Consider the following 18,423-nt stretch of genomic DNA (forward strand, 5'->3'; position numbering starts at 1 on the left):
ATATAACCCACATATAATGAGTGATCTGTCGGAGAATAACATTATGATAGACGGGTAAATAAGTAGATATAAATATTTCAAATATGTCAACGTACTTTGCAAATAATAAAAAAATATTTTTTGTTGGATTAAAATATCGTGTAACTATTTGGCTTTAATATTGTAATAGCCGCTTTAATTGGATCTTCCATCTTGATGATAAAAAACCAAAGTCAAATGTCACTGTTAACAAATTTCAGTTATGAGCAGAATCTGAGCAATATAAAAAAAACATAATTTAAATTAGTAAGATAATATTTTTATGTCAGTTCTTAATTGTGTACGATTGATATGAGACAATATAGCGTCATAGTTGTTAATTAAAGAAAATAATAAACGTCACCAGTATGTATAAAAAGAAAATTTATTTGTTTACTTATATATAAAATTATTTAATGCAATCAACTAATTTAATAATAAAAACACATATACATAACAATTCAAGTTACAAAAAGTAGTTTATTTTTATGTCTCGCATACATGTCAGATTTACACCACCAGATCAATTTTTATATAATATATACAATAACAATCCCTAACTTCGAATAAAATTTTATTTGAAAAGAATTTCTCTTTTTAATTAGATATAACAAATATTAATATTTTGTACATGAAAGTAAATTTTTCAATGTGAATTTATAAACATTTATCAATAACTACAATAGTTTTGATGATTAGTGAATGGAATGAAGTATAACAATCAGAAAAAAGTATAGCTATTAAGTCTTAGAAGAAAAATTCAATCGATTATCCTATCTTATATTTAATATAGATATTAAAGTGATTCACAATTATTGCTATAAAAAATGTAAACATCTGATACGATACGACTCTTTCATCTTAAAAATTACTAAATAATGAGTTAAGTCATTATTAAAGCAAATTCGCAGAACACATTAACAATGACAATGAACAAAAATTTATCGAGATGGCTTATAATATTAATGAATCACTTTTACATAATAATTAAAGCTAACCATATCTTTTGGTACTTTTCTCTATAAAATAATAAATATGATGGTATCAATTAACCATATGGCTATGAATGTACAGGACTCGCTAAACGAGGCGGCGTAGTCATAGGATTTCTTTGCTGTCTTCCCATGAATTCGGATTGAGCTTCTTCTGCCTTTGCTTCCAGCTGCGCTCGTAAAGCTTGCAATTCACGCGTCCTCTGATAAATCGGATCCTAAAATAATATAAAATATTAGTCTCTGACTCAAATAAACACATAGATTACCACAAAATACCTGTTGTCTCATGGCAGGATTCCATCTGCAGTATAAAGCCCTCCACGGACGGATTATACGAAGTGAAGCGACTGGTACTAAAACGGCTTGCGGTGGAGGTCCACCTCCAGCGCATGCACCAGCTCCGTAATACAAAGGATTCATATAAAATTCGAGCCTACTGTTAGTGAACGACCATAATGAGACAGTTTTTGTTTTAAGTTCTGAAAATGAATATATAATAAGTGAATTCGTATCGATTACGATGGGTTTAATTCATTAGTTTCTTAATCACCGGCTTTGCCCCTCTCCTTTTCGGAATTGTAAAGGAATGTTCCAAAGCGACACGAATATAAATTATCCAATATTGTGAGCAAAAATCGTTCGTTGAATTGAAAGGCAGTGGGGAATTGCTGTGAAACTTGCCAGACGCAATCCACCCACTGTAGGAAGACTGGAGATCTATCGGCATCACTGTGTTTTTCATCTCCATGACCAGTGCGCTAAAATTATGTAAATATTACCCATGAATCACAACTAAATTTATTTATGGTGTTAACGGACCTGTTGAAATTTGTGGCCAAACGATAACCATTCTTTCTCGATCAATATCTCAAATCCTTTAATCGTTCTGTAGTATGGATCTAAAAGTAACATGGCCAGCGCAGTCAATTGAGCTGTACGGTCCCATCCATCCGAGCAGTGGACCAAAACTGACGTTTTATGATTCTCCACTTTGTCGACGATCCTAACGGCTCCCGCCATTATACATTTGATATGTTTAAGCCAACATGTCGCTTCAATCCCGCTTAGCCACCTATTTGTAAGAAAAGAAAATATTAATAAACTATAACCGAGTAATACAAAAGCTTCGAGCTTTGAGTTTCAAGGATTGCTTAGACTTTTTACACTAAAAAAAAACAAAATCAAATCAATTAGAATGCAAACATAATATTATAGTCCACCAATTATTATTACAAGCATAGATTCTCAGTGTTATGGGATTCTGAGAGACAATGTCGGCCACAAGGAGGAAGATAAGAGCAAGAGAGGGCAATGAGAAAATGATAAAAGAGTCACGGTACATTGTATGATTCATTGACAACATTTACTGGCAAAGAACCTTAGTAATCGCCTGCATCGATACAATAAATAAGTACAATTAAAAGTCATGCACTCAATGGTAGATTATTTTGATAGTTTTGCATGAAAACCAGGGCTGTGAAGTCGTTTAAAATTTTACCGACTCTGACTCTGACTTTATCTTATTGTCCGATTTCGACCTTAACAATTTTAATAAAATTATTTTTTGCCAGCATAGAATTGAAAGCAATAAAAATATTATTAAACATTTTCAAATTATAAAAAAAATAAAAGGATTAACTTCGTTGAGAAAAACTCTTATGAGAACATAAATATGGTTTTTAATGGTTCACTAATGAATATTTCTTAAAACAGATACCTCTGTGGAGGAGAACAACACAGGATACACAGATATATTGGGTTTCGCTGCATTTTTTGTTACATTCATATTTTTTTTTATAAAATAGTTTTGTAGATGTCACTAATAATGTTTTAATTTTGTCGCACGGAATATTCTGGAACCCACCATTAAGGCAGTATTCAAAAACTAAAACTTCTAAGACCTGCAGATTAAATGTTAATAATTGGCTGTTGCTGTTGACACAAAGACAAATTTGTAGCACTAAGCTCATTTTAAAAGGTGAAGGCTACAGTGAACTTAACGTTGTGCTATAATAAAAATATACCGCAGGTTTCCACGTATTTAATTTGCGTCATCCCGTAATAGTCTTAACACATTATCAACGAGAAGGCAAATAATTGGCTTTACTTTGACTAATGCAGACAACGGAAAGCTTTACAATATATATATAAAACAATAGAGCTTCATACTTATTTTGATCGATTGAAGGGAAGCACAGCTCTTTCAATTTGCGTAAGCTTTCCCTCATCACATGGATATTATGAATGTCCAAGAAAACGAGCTCAGCATTTTGATAAGCATCTTCAGATTCATACCTTAAAATATATATAAAATAATTACATACACAGATATTTTTTTATATATTAAGATAGCAAAATACTAACCCTCCACCTCTAGCTTTATTCGCTTTGGCATTAGCAGTCGGTCTTGCGTCCATTATAAATAACTTATGACATTGGGCGTTAGCGTCCATAATCAACTGGATGTATTTCTCATCTTCTTTACTTCTCTTTCCACTCACCTATAAAAATAATATTGTAAAGAAAATATTTATGTGGTTTTGATAGATCAGATAATTAACTTACCCCAACTAAAGGCTGACTGCATCTAGTGACAGTTGCTTGATGTCGAGGGTGTAGCCATGAAAGTACCGGTACGCGACCACGCGCTCTAAAAGCGGCAGCCGCACGAACCAGCTCATCGGAGGCTGTCGTCGGAACGGCCCAAGCTGCTGGATAACTATCGCAGACTTCATAGCGCTCGTTAATTCTTGTTATTTTCCATACATCGTTGTTGACTCCCTAAAAATTTACAATGATAATTTATACAAATAACAAAATTGGGTATGAAACCGAAATTTAAATTTAAATTCATCTTAATCTTTGAGTTATCGCCTCTATGAAATGACTAGATTAAAATCTGACAATGGAACATTCTAGCGACATAATTTTTTTTATATAATGTTATGCTGGGAATTGCTAAATCAACGCTTAAATGACAACAATATGCTATAGATTTAGTAGCAGACTTTCCAATAATTAAAATTTTATTTATCAGACTATAACAAATTAATTTTAAATCAATCAATATAAGAATCGATTTCTATTCTATTCTATTCAATTGACAAGATAATGAACGAAATCAGAAATTTGGATATATGTATGTCTTTTGTGAGAACCTTACAAGTACTACAGTAGTAATAGTTTTTTATGTAATACATACCATTCTTTTCAACTCTGCAATTGGCTCAAAAATATTCCATCCATTTTCAGCAAAACCATCCTCACGATAGCTAAATGCAAACAACAACTTTCCATGCGACAACGGAAAAGATAACGTTTTTAATAATTCAAAAACGTCTCTTCTGGAATGGTTCTCCGGTTTGTGAGCAAAACGAAGATTTCGCATATCCTAAAACAATATTTACACATATTATTTATTATTAACTAAATAAACATGACACTTTTGATGCAAAAATGGTTTGACCTATTCCTGAGTATACCTGGGTTGCTGATTTTAAAAATAACCGATAGTAAACATATTTTTACAAATGGAATTTTATTATAAATTATATTTATGGCCCAACCAGCTTTACTGGTTGTAGGAAAGCATGAATTACCAGAAGAACTTTTCTTCCAATTTAATCGGGGATTTAGGGAATTTAAGATTAAGACTTTGACACCCATCAGAAAGCAGCCAGGAGTTTAACTCAAGATTTTATTTTTTAGATTAAATTAAGACTATCGTGGCCTAACAGGTTACCCCAATGCGCCACGATGGTTGAAATTTGAGACAACCAAGATGAAAGAAATTAAAAATATATTAAATATTCGCAAAACTTTTGAGTGGCTGATATAAATAATTGTAAGCCGATGAACCTAATAGTGTTTACCGCGTAGTAAAATGTATATAGCATTCCAAATGTACACAAGATCAAGTCATATTTCCACATCACAAAAGAAAGAAAATATAGGTCTGTGTAACATTTACAATAGTTTTACCTTACAAAATACTTCTATTCCATAAGAATTTTCGCCTCTAGATGAAGCACTTCCGACTTTTTCAATCCTCAATACCTTTAAATATAAATAATTATTAATGAAAATATGAAAATAAAAAATATAATTTAAAAAAAAGAATTACCACTCCCAAAGGAACCGATAAAACGCTGTGATGAGCCGATATATTACTCGGTCTAAAATGTAGTTGATAATTTGTTACTGTTAGTATTCCATGAGCTGGCCCACTATATGGACATAAGTAAGTAACATCTTTGGCTACGCCTCCGACTGTCTCTCCGTCCAGCAATGGACATTCTCCGATCGATTGAGGCTGGAAGTAAAGTATATACTTGAAAGATTTAATGAAGCTACATTCGTATAATTAATATATTTTTATACACAGTTTAAGGTTAAATGTGAACATAAATCTAAGTATTTCATATAAATTAAACAATTTATGATATAGAGATTTAGTCATCATAGTGGGGAATAAACTTATTAAAAAAATAGCCTTACAGAGTCTGAATCTAATGAAACTGAACTAGCATTCTTAGATACGTTAAATTCAGAGCTGAGAAGCTCTGAATTGCTTCTCTTATCCATTGTACAAAAGCGACGAGCAACACGCCCCGCCGTCAACTGTCAGTTGTTGTATTGCCAGTAACAAAAATATGCATAAAATCTCTAAATAAATATATATAGTATAAAACTAAAAAATGTTATAAAATAATATAGAAATGATTATAATATCACCAAAATTTATTTTGTAACAACATCGTTTAACGCGCATTATCTGCTATTTTATTTTGCCCTTTGATTAATCGGTTGGCACTAAGCATTATTGTTTTTTTCTCTCTCTGGAGATACGGTTATTCACATTATTATATAATACCCCAAAAACTATTGTTCAAATTCTATTAATTAAAATTTCTGCCTCGCTTAACGTGTATTTTTTAATTTTATTTATTTATAAAATTAATATTGTTTTATTTATTTAAATTTCACGCGCCCATGCTATACCGCTTTGTCAGAGAATTCTGCAAGAGAGAGAGATGGGTAAGTATATCCCCTTTTCTCTCGCACGGATTCGCTTGTACGTGTGCGAGCGAAATGCACAAGTATGTGTGACAGAGCGAGAGAGCTAGGCAAGGTGCCTCACGCTCTGACTCTCACGCATAAGACGGTGTTTCAATCATGCTTCAGTATTTGTTTACGTCGAAGCGCAGAATATTCCTCCGTTATTACAAAATATTCTTAAAGTTTGGAGCTCATATTCTCTATCTTCGCCTTCAGATGATTCTGGCTATGTGCATAAACCATTTTTGTTAAATTGGAGAAAGAACTGTATAGTAGTATGTTTGGTTTTGCTGATAACATGTGCTAGGCGTCTTATGTTTCAAAAAAATTACACGGTTCTATTGCTCAGTACCAAAGTTTTTAAACACAGATAGTAAAGGCAGCAAAAACAAACGACCACCGGTGATTCATTTTTTTTATTATCTAGGAGACAAAATGACTCGTAAATATTCTTGCGTACACGCGGTGGCCATTCAGTATATTTATGGAGCTCATTGATACTATGGCTTCCAATGACTTTAAGATATTAATTCAGTGGCGAATCAACGATGGATGTTATCAAAAGTATTTCATACGTCTTCTATGGGTAGATTTAGTAAAACAACTGTAATTGAACGACAAAAGAACGTTTATTTGCATAAGTCAGCAAAAGTCAGTAAATTAATTATTCGTGAAGACTTTTGCCCCGAAGATCTTCTTACATCGTATTCGCCCAGTAGCACTTGTAATATTGGACGAAGACGTACGTGTAACTTTTGTTCTGGTAATAAAATTAAGCGTGTATCGTGTTTTGTTTGTGTCAAATGCATAAAGTAATAAAATGCCTGAATTGTTAGGCATTTAGAATTGTTTAAATTTATTATTTTTGTATGTTATATGTTTATAGATGTTTTATTGTAAGTAATTAGTCTTATTTTTATAGATATGTTTTCTCTCATTTATTTTTTAATATAATATTATTATTTGTAAAGAAAAAATGCAAAAAAAATATTTTGTGTTTTATTGCGAACGTTTGAGAAGCCGCGCGTGCTTGACGTCATCGGGTCTGAGGTAGAAATGCGTTTGTGTGCGTGCATAAACAATGATAAAAAGCAGGGCTGTGGAGTCGGAGTCGGAGTCGGAGTTGGAGTCGTGGAGTCGTGGTGTTTTGGCCGGAGTTGGAGTCGGAGTCGGAGTCGTGAAAAATGAGTGACTCCGAGCATTTTTTTAAATTATGAAATTTATTAATTTTTAATTGTGTAATAATGAATGTGTATAGCGTATGAATATTAAACGCGTAGAAAAACACCAAAAATACCTGATAAAATTAAACTTTTTTGAGTCGGAGGCGAAGTCGGAGTCGGAGTCGGAGTGGAGTCGTGTTGTTGGTAAATATCGGAATCGGAGTCGGAGTCGGAGTCGTGGTTTTTTTTAACGACTCCACAGCCCTGATAAAAAGGCATAGCGTGGTCTCGTTCTACGCTCGAATACATATATCTCTCGACAGTTAAATTTTTATTTGTTCTAATTCAGCCTTCCTCTCAGCGATCACGTGAATTCTTCGTATATTTGTTTTTGTTTAATGTCTCTGAATTGTGGTATTTCAAGGTGACCAGATTTTGAAAATGTCAAAGGAGGACACTAAAAATAAGAATACTTATTTGGAAATTTTAATTTTAAAGCTATCTTGAATTTTTTTGTTTGAGGGGGAGAGCTAAAAAAATGATCAAATTTTTTAACAAAAACAAGAATAGCAAAATAAAATGGCTGTCAAAGTATCACTTCACCTGATACCTAATGGTTATTTAAAAGCTTTATAAAGCGCGTACAATGAATACTGATTTACATATATAAACAAGTCTGAAATAGGTATCTTCAACATGCCACATTCCAGAAAAGGACCGAGCATGTCCTAATATAAAAAAATCTTACCTCACTACGGGTATTTTGAATTAAACGTTCATATATAAATATTTATTTAATTATCTTTTTAGAATTTAAATAGAATTCCACTCCCTATTCAATGAGCTCATACATATCCGTAGAAAGAGGCATATATTTGCCTTAATAGCTGATATTAATAGCCGTAGCAACCAAAATTTGTTATTTTACGCGTTGCTATGCCAATTGAAATTGCTTAATGACCCGAAGGATAGATAGAAGATAGGAAAAGAACTGTTGGTTGCCATAGCAAAAGTAAACATTCAGAAGTGACAGTTAGCCATTCGCCTCAGTTTTAAAACCTAGATTCGCTCCTGATCATCACGGAAAATAATAAAAATGTGTACGTATTTGGTCTAATAATTTAGATTGGCGACAGCTAAGTTGGTACATATATATGAAATCATACCATAAGCTTTTGAAGTATAGATAAAAAGGTTTCGCAAATCATTCGGAACGCTTCATTGATTTTACGAACGAAACGCTACACTAAAATTACTTTGTTATAATTTCATTCCATTTTATCATCAAATAATAAATTATTTGCATTAAGCCAAATTATTCAACAAACTATTATTATATTAGAAAAATAATATTTACAGGAAATAATATTTGTAAAATACGAAATAGTATTTACATATATAATATGATGAGGGTAGATGAAAATAAATGAGAAGTTATAATTTATTTATTAATACCCGAAGCAGAATTTTTTATATGTATATGTGAATACAACTTAGTATTTGTAATACTATATTAAATATGTATTATTTTGTAAATACAACTTTAAAATTATTTATGTATACATAACCATATATTTATAAATCTGATCTTACAGAAAAGTTCAGATTTTTTATGTTCTGTATTTTTGACGAGTCTTGCGTGAAAATTCCGTATAACGTCCAAATTAAATAGATAATTAATACAAATTTTAATCCACGATCGATGACATACATTCTGGAAAAAATAATAATAAATTATAATATACATTTATTTTCTTCTTAAATAATAAATAAACTCACATTTTATTGACAATTCTAGCTCTGGGCAGTGAAGATAGTGGCTCTTTCATGCAATATTGCCTACCTCCTAAGATACACGTTTCCATATACTTTTCATCATCAATTGTCGACATGTCCATTTGAAATATACCCTTTTCTTCGACCGACATATTATTATAGAGGTTAACGTATCGTTTATTATGAAACATCCATTTCCTAGTGGTGAAAAACTCCAACAGATTCAGACCTGAAGATATCTTAGACTGCAGGCGAATCATGCTGAAATTTTAACGTATATTTATATATATTATAGAACTAGTAATACTTTATAAATAATAAAACATAGCTTACAATCGTTTCCTTCTGAACAAAAGCAGCAAGAAGTCGATGAATATCGCCGGAAGCCAATGGAATAGAACCTCGGCAGTTTTATGAACTATTCTGCTTTTGTAAATGTCGCCGTCCGGATACCATAATGGATAATCGAATGGATATTTTCTGACCGTGCTCTTTGACAATTTCATTACTCTACCCCACGTGAACTCTTTCGTATCGTTAGAAGTTAGATTGAATACCGGTATATTTGGTGATCTATCAATAAAAAGTATGTATGTTTTACAAGTGTTTTCGTTATTCTAAAACTTATAAATATGGTTATAGATTATACATATTATGAAATAATCTTTTATTTTATTTATATTTGGAAAGACAATAATTATGAATTATTAATTTCAGGCGATTTTTTTATCTTCTTAAAATTAAAATATAAACCGCTAAAAAATCAAAACAATATGGACCAGTGAATACCTTAAATACCTGGGCTCAAATCTCATATGTGCTCTTTTTATTTTAAAATTCATATCGTATCTTGATGATTAAGTAATTATTGTCAATCAAATTTCATAGATTGACTTGTGTTTTATTAATTAAAAAATATATACTTTTAAAGGATTAAGAAATGACTAAGAAAATGATGTTATTTTATATATGTATATATAATTAGGTTTTGTATTGTATCTAATCTAAACGAAATCTTGCAACACAACCCCTTGTATATAATTTAATATGCAAGTAACTGAGATAATTTATGCAGTCTAAAAATAAACTCTTAATTTCGTTATGTAAGTCTGTCGCATGCCTTTGAACTTTCTTTGTTTAAATTATGCTATATACAAACGTTAACGTCATTAAGTCAAGATGCGACACGAGTACGTCAGATTTAAGGGTTCTAACTAGAGTCTCCAATTACTCGAACCATCAACTACTCGAGTATCGAATATTAAAATTTTAAAATACTCGAGTACTCGAGTACTTTCGAGTATTTACCAAATGTACCAAAATAGCTATTATTCAAATTCGTGCACATATAAATAAATAAATAAAATACTTGGTATGTTAATTTTTACAATTATTTTAACTTCACGAACATACTTTTTAAAAACAATAATGCAAAAAGTGTCTCGAATTTAATATTACTGCTAACCTTTGGTTTTATTATTCCCGTTATGGAAAAAACCTTTTCCGTTGCTGTTGATGTTGGTCTTATTGTCATTAACGCGTTGGATAAGGCTTCTAATTTATATCTGTTCGCTTTTTATAGATATTAAATTTTTTGAACTCTCTTTTTATGTTCTCTTCTTTCATTCCCTTCTCTGCTTTTCTCTTATTTCCTTCGACTATTGACAAAATAGCATTTTGTAATTCTTCTTGAATAGATTTTTTTTCTTAACAATATTCAATATTCTACTCCTTCTGATTAATGCGAAGAATTTAAATCTATATCCTTCGAAGATGTATTTGGGTGAATCCCTTTCACTCTAGAGCTAAACGGTTCGCAAAGAACTGACTTTACTTTAAATGCCTTTAAAACACACAATTGTTTTGATTTATATTTTAAGCTGAGGGATCAGTATAAACAATTTACAACACTTTACGCTACAACTGCATAGTCATAAAACCTAAAATTTTTTTGTTGTTATTTCATATTGTTCATTGCCATAAATTAGATAAGTCGGAACTGTCGAACAGAAAACACAAAAGAAATTTCTCCGTCGTACCCACTAACATAGCCGACGACCGGAACTATGCAACTATGGAACTATGAAAAAATTATACCTGATAGTAACCGCTCTAACTCGGGACTTCGGGCATAAACGCCAAATAAAAGCAAGACGTTAACCTTTACCGGACCGAGTTAAAGTTATTTTTGTTTCTGAAATATTTCAAAATTTTTTAATTTCGAGTATTAATCGAGTAATTTTCAAAATACTCGATTATCAAGTACTTGAAAAATAGACAAAAATACTCGAGTATCGAGTACTCGATTACTCGAATTGGAGACTCTAGTTCTAACATAATAATTGTATTAATTACTTTTATTTGTTGGATCATATTTTGCTGATAAATAAGGACTGTAAAATGATAAGTTGATAAATATATGCAAAAAAAATAAATAACTAACCTCTTAACTTCCTCAGATATGCCAGGAGCTAACACTATCAAACTATTGGCGACGTAATCTACTGGAATAATCTCCGCTTTAGCAGCCGGATCACAGTGCATTGTTCGAATAACTCCTTTGCCAGCAGCCAGCATCACACCCATCGGTCCATTTAAGCTATCAACCCATCCGGGAACTGGTTCAGCGCAAGACGGAATCACTGTGTTGAACAAAAACTTTATATTACTCGATAATAATGTACGAGAAGTGCAGCATCCGAGGACTGGTCGCATAACAACACACAAAGGAACCTGAATTATCTGAAATATTTACGTCTTCACCAACTTGCGATATAAATCTTGGAATGATTTATTGTCGGACATAAAGTAGGTGTTCAACGAATATAGTTCGGCAGGACATAAAAACTTGATTTGTGAATCATAAAAAATAGGGATAGCATTGATGTCCTTTCAACTGTGTAAAAATAAGATTTTAACGTAATGATTAGACGCTGGACCTTTTGTCATAAAATTGCTTTGCCATATATTTTACGATCTCAACGCAGAATTGCGGATTAATTTATAATAAAAGTAGGATTTTAGTCAACGTTGCAAATAATTCGTTTTTTGTTATCAATCTGAAAGAGAATAGATTCTGAATCTAGTAGTTAAATATTTTTAGAAATTCGAAGTTTTCCAACGTATCAAACAGTTTCCGCGACTTGACATAAAAATCAAATTTTTCGGTACAGAGAGTTCAAATCTTTACTGTTTTCAAAACTGATTTAGTATTGACATTAAAAATCGAATGATTTCAACAATCTGTAATAACTATTTATATTTTATATTCTATGTAAAATTATTAACAGAAACGAAATTGAAAAAATATTAACACAAAGCGTTGTTAGTCAACCTTTGTACCTATATATTTCGATATGGCAACTATAATGCTACATTTGCTTAATGCTTTGGTCTTTCCTAATGAAAAACATGTTTTCTGTAACTATCCGTTTGTTGCTTTATCTGTTGTTTAATGTGCTGTGTAGGTGTTCATTGTATTGAAATAATAACATTTATTAAATTGCATCTATTATATATAAATTAATAATCGTAAATTGCGCAACTATAGTCCGAAATACGCAGCGAAATCAAATTAAAATAAACTTGGTCATTAGCAAAATATTTCATAATTAGCGAAAATTTGTAAATAATAAATAATTGCAACTATCAATTCGCAATAATAATACATATAAGATTAGTATTTATTTGATTTCGTCTAAAAATGTAATTAAACTGTTTGTATTTTAACAAAAAGACATACTATACGTTGTCATACATGAAATGGCTTCGCAAAAAAACTAACATAATTAATCGGAACTTCAATGCTCTTTTATCAAAAACTCATTGACCATTTTAAATTATTAACTGACTATAAATTATAAATATTACTGCCCATATCATTTAATTTTTATAATAATAAAATATTATGTGTGTCTAGAATCAATATACATATGTATGTACTATATCAAATTGACGTGAATAAAAAAATATTTTTATTTGGATTAAATTTAGGTATTTATATATCTGAGAATAAAAATAATTTGGTCAAACGCTTTATAAATAAACCCACAAGTTAAATCGCCACTTAACCGTTTCAATGCCGAGCGAGCATTTTGTCACTAAATGCGGGAACGACGCTAATGCCGCGCAATATTTTTGGCTCTCTCGCAAGAAACTATTATTTACGCTTATAAAAAATATTACAACCCGAGTTGGGTATATAGAGACATATATGAAGAAGTATTAAAAATATGACAATTAGAACGAAAACATTTTTTTATGTCTTGAGCCGCGCCAGGGCTGTCACTATGTTTATATAAAATATGTCATTCGCAAATAAAATATAAATTTCCATTTCAAGGGTTAAGAGATTAGCTGAAAAATCTATTTTATTTTATTAAAATATTTTTAAAAGAATTTTGGTTTATTTTTGATAAAGAAAAAAATATCAAAAATGTATAATAAAAAAAATTATCTGAATTTATATATTTAAAATAACTTTTAAGGTAATTTTTAATGGCTTTGTGGAATTTACACAATTGTTTTTAACACATTTTTGTTTGTCTGAATTTGGTAAAAAAAAATTTTTTTGACAAATTTTATTTTTTTAATGTTTTCTTACACTAGCTAACATTTTCTAATACAAAAAAAATTAATTCTAATTATGTATATTAAAATTTCAAGCTGCGCAGCCTAATAAATAATGACTTTCTACTTACATTTTTTATTATATTTATATTAAAATGAACGGAGAATGTTTCATTGAAAGTTATGCGCGTCCGGAAGCGACGACGGCGGTTTAGAACAATTATATATAAGATATTATATGTAAGATTTTAATTTATAGAACGAAATTTCTTAGCAATGTTATTGTTTCTAAATATGTTTTAATAATACTTTTAATTTAAATAAAAACCAAGCCAAACTAGTGAGTTCCTTTAATTTATCTCTACATTTCATTATATCAAATGCGGCTTGAGAAAATGCACTCAATAGAAACAGCTGCATTAGAAAGTGAAAGGGTTCAAGTTCGATCGTTTTCGAAACAAGTTCCGTTTCGACATTCGATGATTTCAAATATAAAAATTGATCACTCTTACCTATGCTCGGACGAGCTACAACCGCAGGTAAATACGGATAATTATCTCTGATGAGAATTTCAGCTAATCTTTTTGTGAAGGTGTAAGTATTGGGATGACACCTCAAGAGTTTGGTTGTCACATAATCCAAAGTCTCATCTGGCATCCACCTGACCAATCGCATGATGTCTTGAGGGCTGAATTGATCGTCAAGAACCTGAAAATACAACATTTTCAACACAGAAATTAAAATTGATCTTAATAACTTTATAAAGAACTAACATTATCATCTAGTTCTGGCTTATCTGCATAGCAAAATGCTGTCGATAGATGAACGAATACATCCAATTGCTTCATCAATAATGCTATTTCGACTATCCTCTGAGTTCCGGTTAAATTCATCTCAACTGCATCTTTCAATGTAGATTCCAATTTAAGAGTAGCGGCACAGTGAAACACGATGTTCACTTCCTCCTGTAACCTTTTATAGTTATCAACATCTAATCCCAATTTATCCTCAAGTATATCGCCATTAATGGCCACCAGTTTTTTTAGAACTTCCGGTTTTTCTTTACACAGTCGGCTGAAAACCTAGAAACATACCTATGATCAGTTCCAAATCAATTATTAATATAAAATGCAACATTAAATATTAACACCGACGGGTTTATTGAGCATTTCTTGCAATCTCTCATCGGCGTTTTTGTTTCTCTTCTTTCTAATAAGTACGAGAACCGACTTTAAGTTTGGGCAAGAATACAATAGTTTCTCAATCAACACTTTGCCGATAAAGCCAGTGCCTCCAGTGATTAATATTGTTTTGTCAACATAATAGTCTATAACGTTGACCTGCATTTTGATGTGCTAAAATAATATTTATTATGTTTGTGAATTTACTGTGCGACGTTAAGTCGATATAACAATGCTTACTGTGTTTACGTGTCGATTTTATCGCAGCAGCGCTGTGAGCTTGATGAATGGTACTTGATGAATGAACTAGAGTTCTGATCCAAGACGGTCATTTGAAGCCGTGCTTTTCACAATATCGTTAGGGATCAGAGGCGTTCAACTGCACATTTAATCAATTTTGAATACCACTGACGAAATAAATATTAAAATTAAATAAAATTTAGTAGAACTAGACCCATTTATTACTCAATAAAAACTGACTTGTAATAAATATACGTTACAGTGAATGTGTGCTATCAGAAAAGTTATATTTTCACTAGCGTTTCAGTGAAATCATATCATTTCAACTAGCGAAATTATAAGCTACTCTAAACTACCGTTGAAACTCAATTTTACAGTTTCAAAACGTTCATTTGCTGTTGAAACCCAAACCTAACTTAAGTTAATCATTAAGTCAAGTTTTTTGGGTCTAAACACCTAATAATCCAAAATGTTCCGAACGTAAATATAATGTATTTTCCGCGCAGTGAATAAATATGTATTGTCCAGTGAAATTACATAAAATTAAATTATATTTATACTAGTGAAAATATTGCTTCATTAAAAAATACATATTAACTGCCACAAATATAAATTTATCGTTTAAAATATCATAAACATTTACAGTAATTTAGGAACAAGTGGCAAATTATTTATTTACAGAAGTGTGGGAGTTTAAACCACCACATGATTTATTATTATTTAGAGGTCATTCTAACGACCATTTTGAACAAACTAATAAGAGAAACACACGTCTCGAAAGTAAGGTTAACAATAAAAGAGAGATCTCGTGACCAATCAATTGCGTTAATAATTGAAAACATTATATAAAACACACAATAACTCATCGTAAGTAGCGTTAAAAAACTACTTTTTGTTTGGAAAGGATGCGCGACAGACAATACGTTCTACTCAGCGCTTTAGACTATTATTCTTCTACTCTTGATTAACGACTTGTTTAATTTTTGTGGAGTATCCATATACACCGTTTATATTTTAATCCATAAATACATTTTATATGTGTGTGTCCATAAAGTGATGCAATTGGCCTGCAGACGCTGAAATATCTGTTTAATTACATTTTCAACTAGATTCTGCACTACACTCTCTGGAAGTTGTCCGAACCGAAGTTCAACTGAAGTCGGCCGAGGTTGCCGACTTCCAAGTAGTGCCCACACTGCCACAAATTTCATATGCCGACCGGACGGCGGCTATGAATGACGTCCGCACGGCGCACATAAGGCCAATTAACTAAATTACGGCGCCAAAAATACGAAAAAGTATTCTCTTCAAATTAATTACAAATATTTTTAAAACGTTCTTTATTAACCAGTCCGCAATGCTCCGTATTTTTTTTTTGTTAATGCAACACCCACGTGCTGGCACGTGCCTGCAAAGTTAGGTTATTTTCCGCACGGCCAATATCGGTCAGTTGCGCCTGAATTGTCGACGGAGTAACTACGCTCGTCCTATTTTCCTAAATTTGAAATCACAAGGTTTTAAACATGGATATTGAAGCTTCAGGTATGTACTTTAATATTAAATTATTGCTAACGTAACAGTAATACGTAGTATAGATATAATATATGTTTTATGAAATACAATTTTTGTTTAAATAAAATATTGAAATGTTAACTTAAGCTAGAGTTATAAAAAAAGTTCCGAAAAGTACACTAATTTTTTTTTACTAGTTCGAAGAAATATCTTATAGTTAATATATAAAAGTAAAATTCAATTCCCCCTCCTTCCCCCTTTGTTAAATCGAGCTTATTATTTTCAGGTAGTCGTGGCGATCCTGCTCTAAAGGAAGTGAAGATTAAGAGAAAAGAACTATTTTTAGTGTTAAAAAATGAACAGTTTTACAAATTATCGTCATTAAAGTGTAATGAACAATTATTACGGTATATTTTGGATAAGTTTGGTGTTAGTGAACTTTCTGAAAATTGTACAAAAAAAATAAAACTTATAGTCAAAATGTTTATCACAAAGCTTTTGACGAAATGGCGTGGTTGTAATTACATGTACGAGCGTTTTAACAACAAGCACATGAAATGGCTTGATGAAGACTTAAAACTAAGAACTAAGGCAATAAAATTCATACATATTCCAATATGTACGATGCTTGATGGAAAAACTGTAAACATATTAACTGATACTTCAAGTTCGCAAGCGTGCAATATTTGTAAGGCTACTCCTAAAGATCTAAATGATCTAGATATACAAAAGAACAGAGTCTGTGATGAAGACACCTTTAAATATGGCATTTCTGTACTACATGCACATCTTAGATGTTATGAATATTTACTGCATATTGCATATAAATTAGAATTACAGCAGTGGCAAGCAAGAGGGGAATTTGCAAAAGAAAAAGTAAGGGATAGAAAAAGTATAATAGTGACTGAATTTTATCAAGAAATGGGCCTCGTTGTTGATCAACCAAAACAAGGTGGAGGCAATAGCAATGACGGTAACACAGCACGAATCTTTTTCAAGAATCCTTTGCTTGTTTCAAAAATAACTGGAATCGACAAAGAACTAATAGAAAGATTCTCAAACATACTTTCCATCATTTCTTGTGGGCACTACGTCAAAGAAGAACTATTTAAAAAATATTGCTTTGAAACAGCACAAATGGCCATTTCACTTTATGGTTGGTACAAAATGAGTGCTAGTGTTCACAAACTCTTAATACATGGAACTGATATTATAAAATCTTTACCCTTGCCAATAGGCCAACTGTCAGAAGATGCAATTGAGTCAGGCCATAAAGACTATAAAAAATTAAGACAATATCACTCCAGAAAAACTTCAAGAATCAACACCAATAGTGACATATTTAACTGGATGCTAGTAGCATCGGACCCTATTGTGACAAATGAACGAAAAAAACCTAAAAAACAAAAAACACAATTCAATGAAGTTGTATTAAGCATGCTAAGACTGCCTACTTTCTGTGGTGGTGATGAAGTTGAGAGTAATAGTGATCAGGAGTCTGATGATGAAGATAAAGATGATTATGTGGATGTAAAATAATATTTTAATCAAAATTGTAAATTATGTACTTATCTCATTATATCAAAATACAGATATAATTTAATATGAAACTGTTTTTTTTTAAATTAGAAAACTATGAGCACCTGACCTCAACTAACTATTTTTTTGAAAGATAATTATTAAGTAGTCTCCTCATAAGCACTTCTGATCAGAATATCAAATAAAATCATGTTTTATATTTTTGTCGTCGTAAATTGATGATTCGGCCTTATGTGCGGCGGCTGCTGTCACGTACAGCTGACATATTTGCGCGCGATCAAAAATGTGCCAAATAATCGCAATTTTTAAATTGTCATATTATTAAAATTACGCTACTAATAATTATAAAAATGTGTATGGGCATTCACCAAT

At 31.3% G+C, this 18,423-nt stretch overlaps 2 protein-coding genes across 3 annotated transcripts; both read right to left on the reverse strand.

Moving 5' to 3' along the window:
* Window positions 1-472: 472 nt before the first annotated feature.
* Window positions 473-5,656, reverse strand: mtm (phosphatidylinositol-3-phosphate phosphatase). Of its 2 annotated transcripts, none has more exons than XM_088184068.1 (11): window positions 5,511-5,656; window positions 5,137-5,325; window positions 4,995-5,069; window positions 4,216-4,404; window positions 3,579-3,794; window positions 3,378-3,514; window positions 3,183-3,308; window positions 1,833-2,085; window positions 1,564-1,771; window positions 1,290-1,492; window positions 473-1,228 (listed from the first exon to the last, which is right to left on the reverse strand). In XM_088184068.1, exons 1-11 carry the CDS (start codon window positions 5,595-5,597, stop codon window positions 1,079-1,081), a joined length of 1,833 nt encoding a protein of 610 aa, XP_088040194.1. In that variant the 5' UTR covers window positions 5,598-5,656; the 3' UTR covers window positions 473-1,078. The 2 variants fall into 2 exon arrangements, with proteins under 2 accessions (XP_088040194.1, XP_088040193.1); XM_088184067.1 differs by having other exon boundaries at window positions 5,137-5,343.
* A 3,038-nt stretch (window positions 5,657-8,694) lies between these two features.
* LOC148235786 (putative fatty acyl-CoA reductase CG5065) lies at window positions 8,695-14,925 on the reverse strand. Its single transcript, XM_088184819.1, has 7 exons — window positions 14,734-14,925; window positions 14,353-14,661; window positions 14,092-14,287; window positions 11,454-11,652; window positions 9,344-9,583; window positions 9,014-9,271; window positions 8,695-8,948 (listed from the first exon to the last, which is right to left on the reverse strand). Exons 1-7 carry the CDS (start codon window positions 14,923-14,925, stop codon window positions 8,810-8,812), a joined length of 1,533 nt encoding a protein of 510 aa, XP_088040945.1. The 3' UTR covers window positions 8,695-8,809.
* Window positions 14,926-18,423: the final 3,498 nt, after the last annotated feature.

This window comes from Plectrocnemia conspersa, unplaced genomic scaffold, assembly GCF_051122295.1.
Source record: "Plectrocnemia conspersa isolate PC_06_02 unplaced genomic scaffold, ASM5112229v1 ptg000004l, whole genome shotgun sequence".
Taxonomy (NCBI): domain Eukaryota; kingdom Metazoa; phylum Arthropoda; class Insecta; order Trichoptera; family Polycentropodidae; genus Plectrocnemia; species Plectrocnemia conspersa.

Bases quoted from the DNA above. Each gene is read 5' to 3' on its own strand.
- mtm (XM_088184067.1), bottom strand. From the start codon at position 5,597: ATGGATAAGAGAAGCAATTCAGAGCTTCTCAGCTCTGAATTTAACGTA. The intron at 5,070-5,136 runs GTAATTCTTTTT...TTATATTTAAAG, and splicing joins TATCGGTTCCTTTGGGAGTG to GTATTGAGGATTGAAAAAGT. The intron at 3,515-3,578 runs GTAAGTTAATTA...TTATTTTTATAG, and splicing joins GCAGTCAGCCTTTAGTTGGG to GTGAGTGGAAAGAGAAGTAA.
- LOC148235786 (XM_088184819.1), bottom strand. From the start codon at position 14,925: ATGCAGGTCAACGTTATAGACTATTATGTTGACAAAACAATATTAATC. The intron at 14,662-14,733 runs GTCGGTGTTAAT...GTATGTTTCTAG, and splicing joins AAGAAATGCTCAATAAACCC to GTTTTCAGCCGACTGTGTAA. The intron at 14,288-14,352 runs GTTAGTTCTTTA...TTGTATTTTCAG, and splicing joins AGCCAGAACTAGATGATAAT to GTTCTTGACGATCAATTCAG.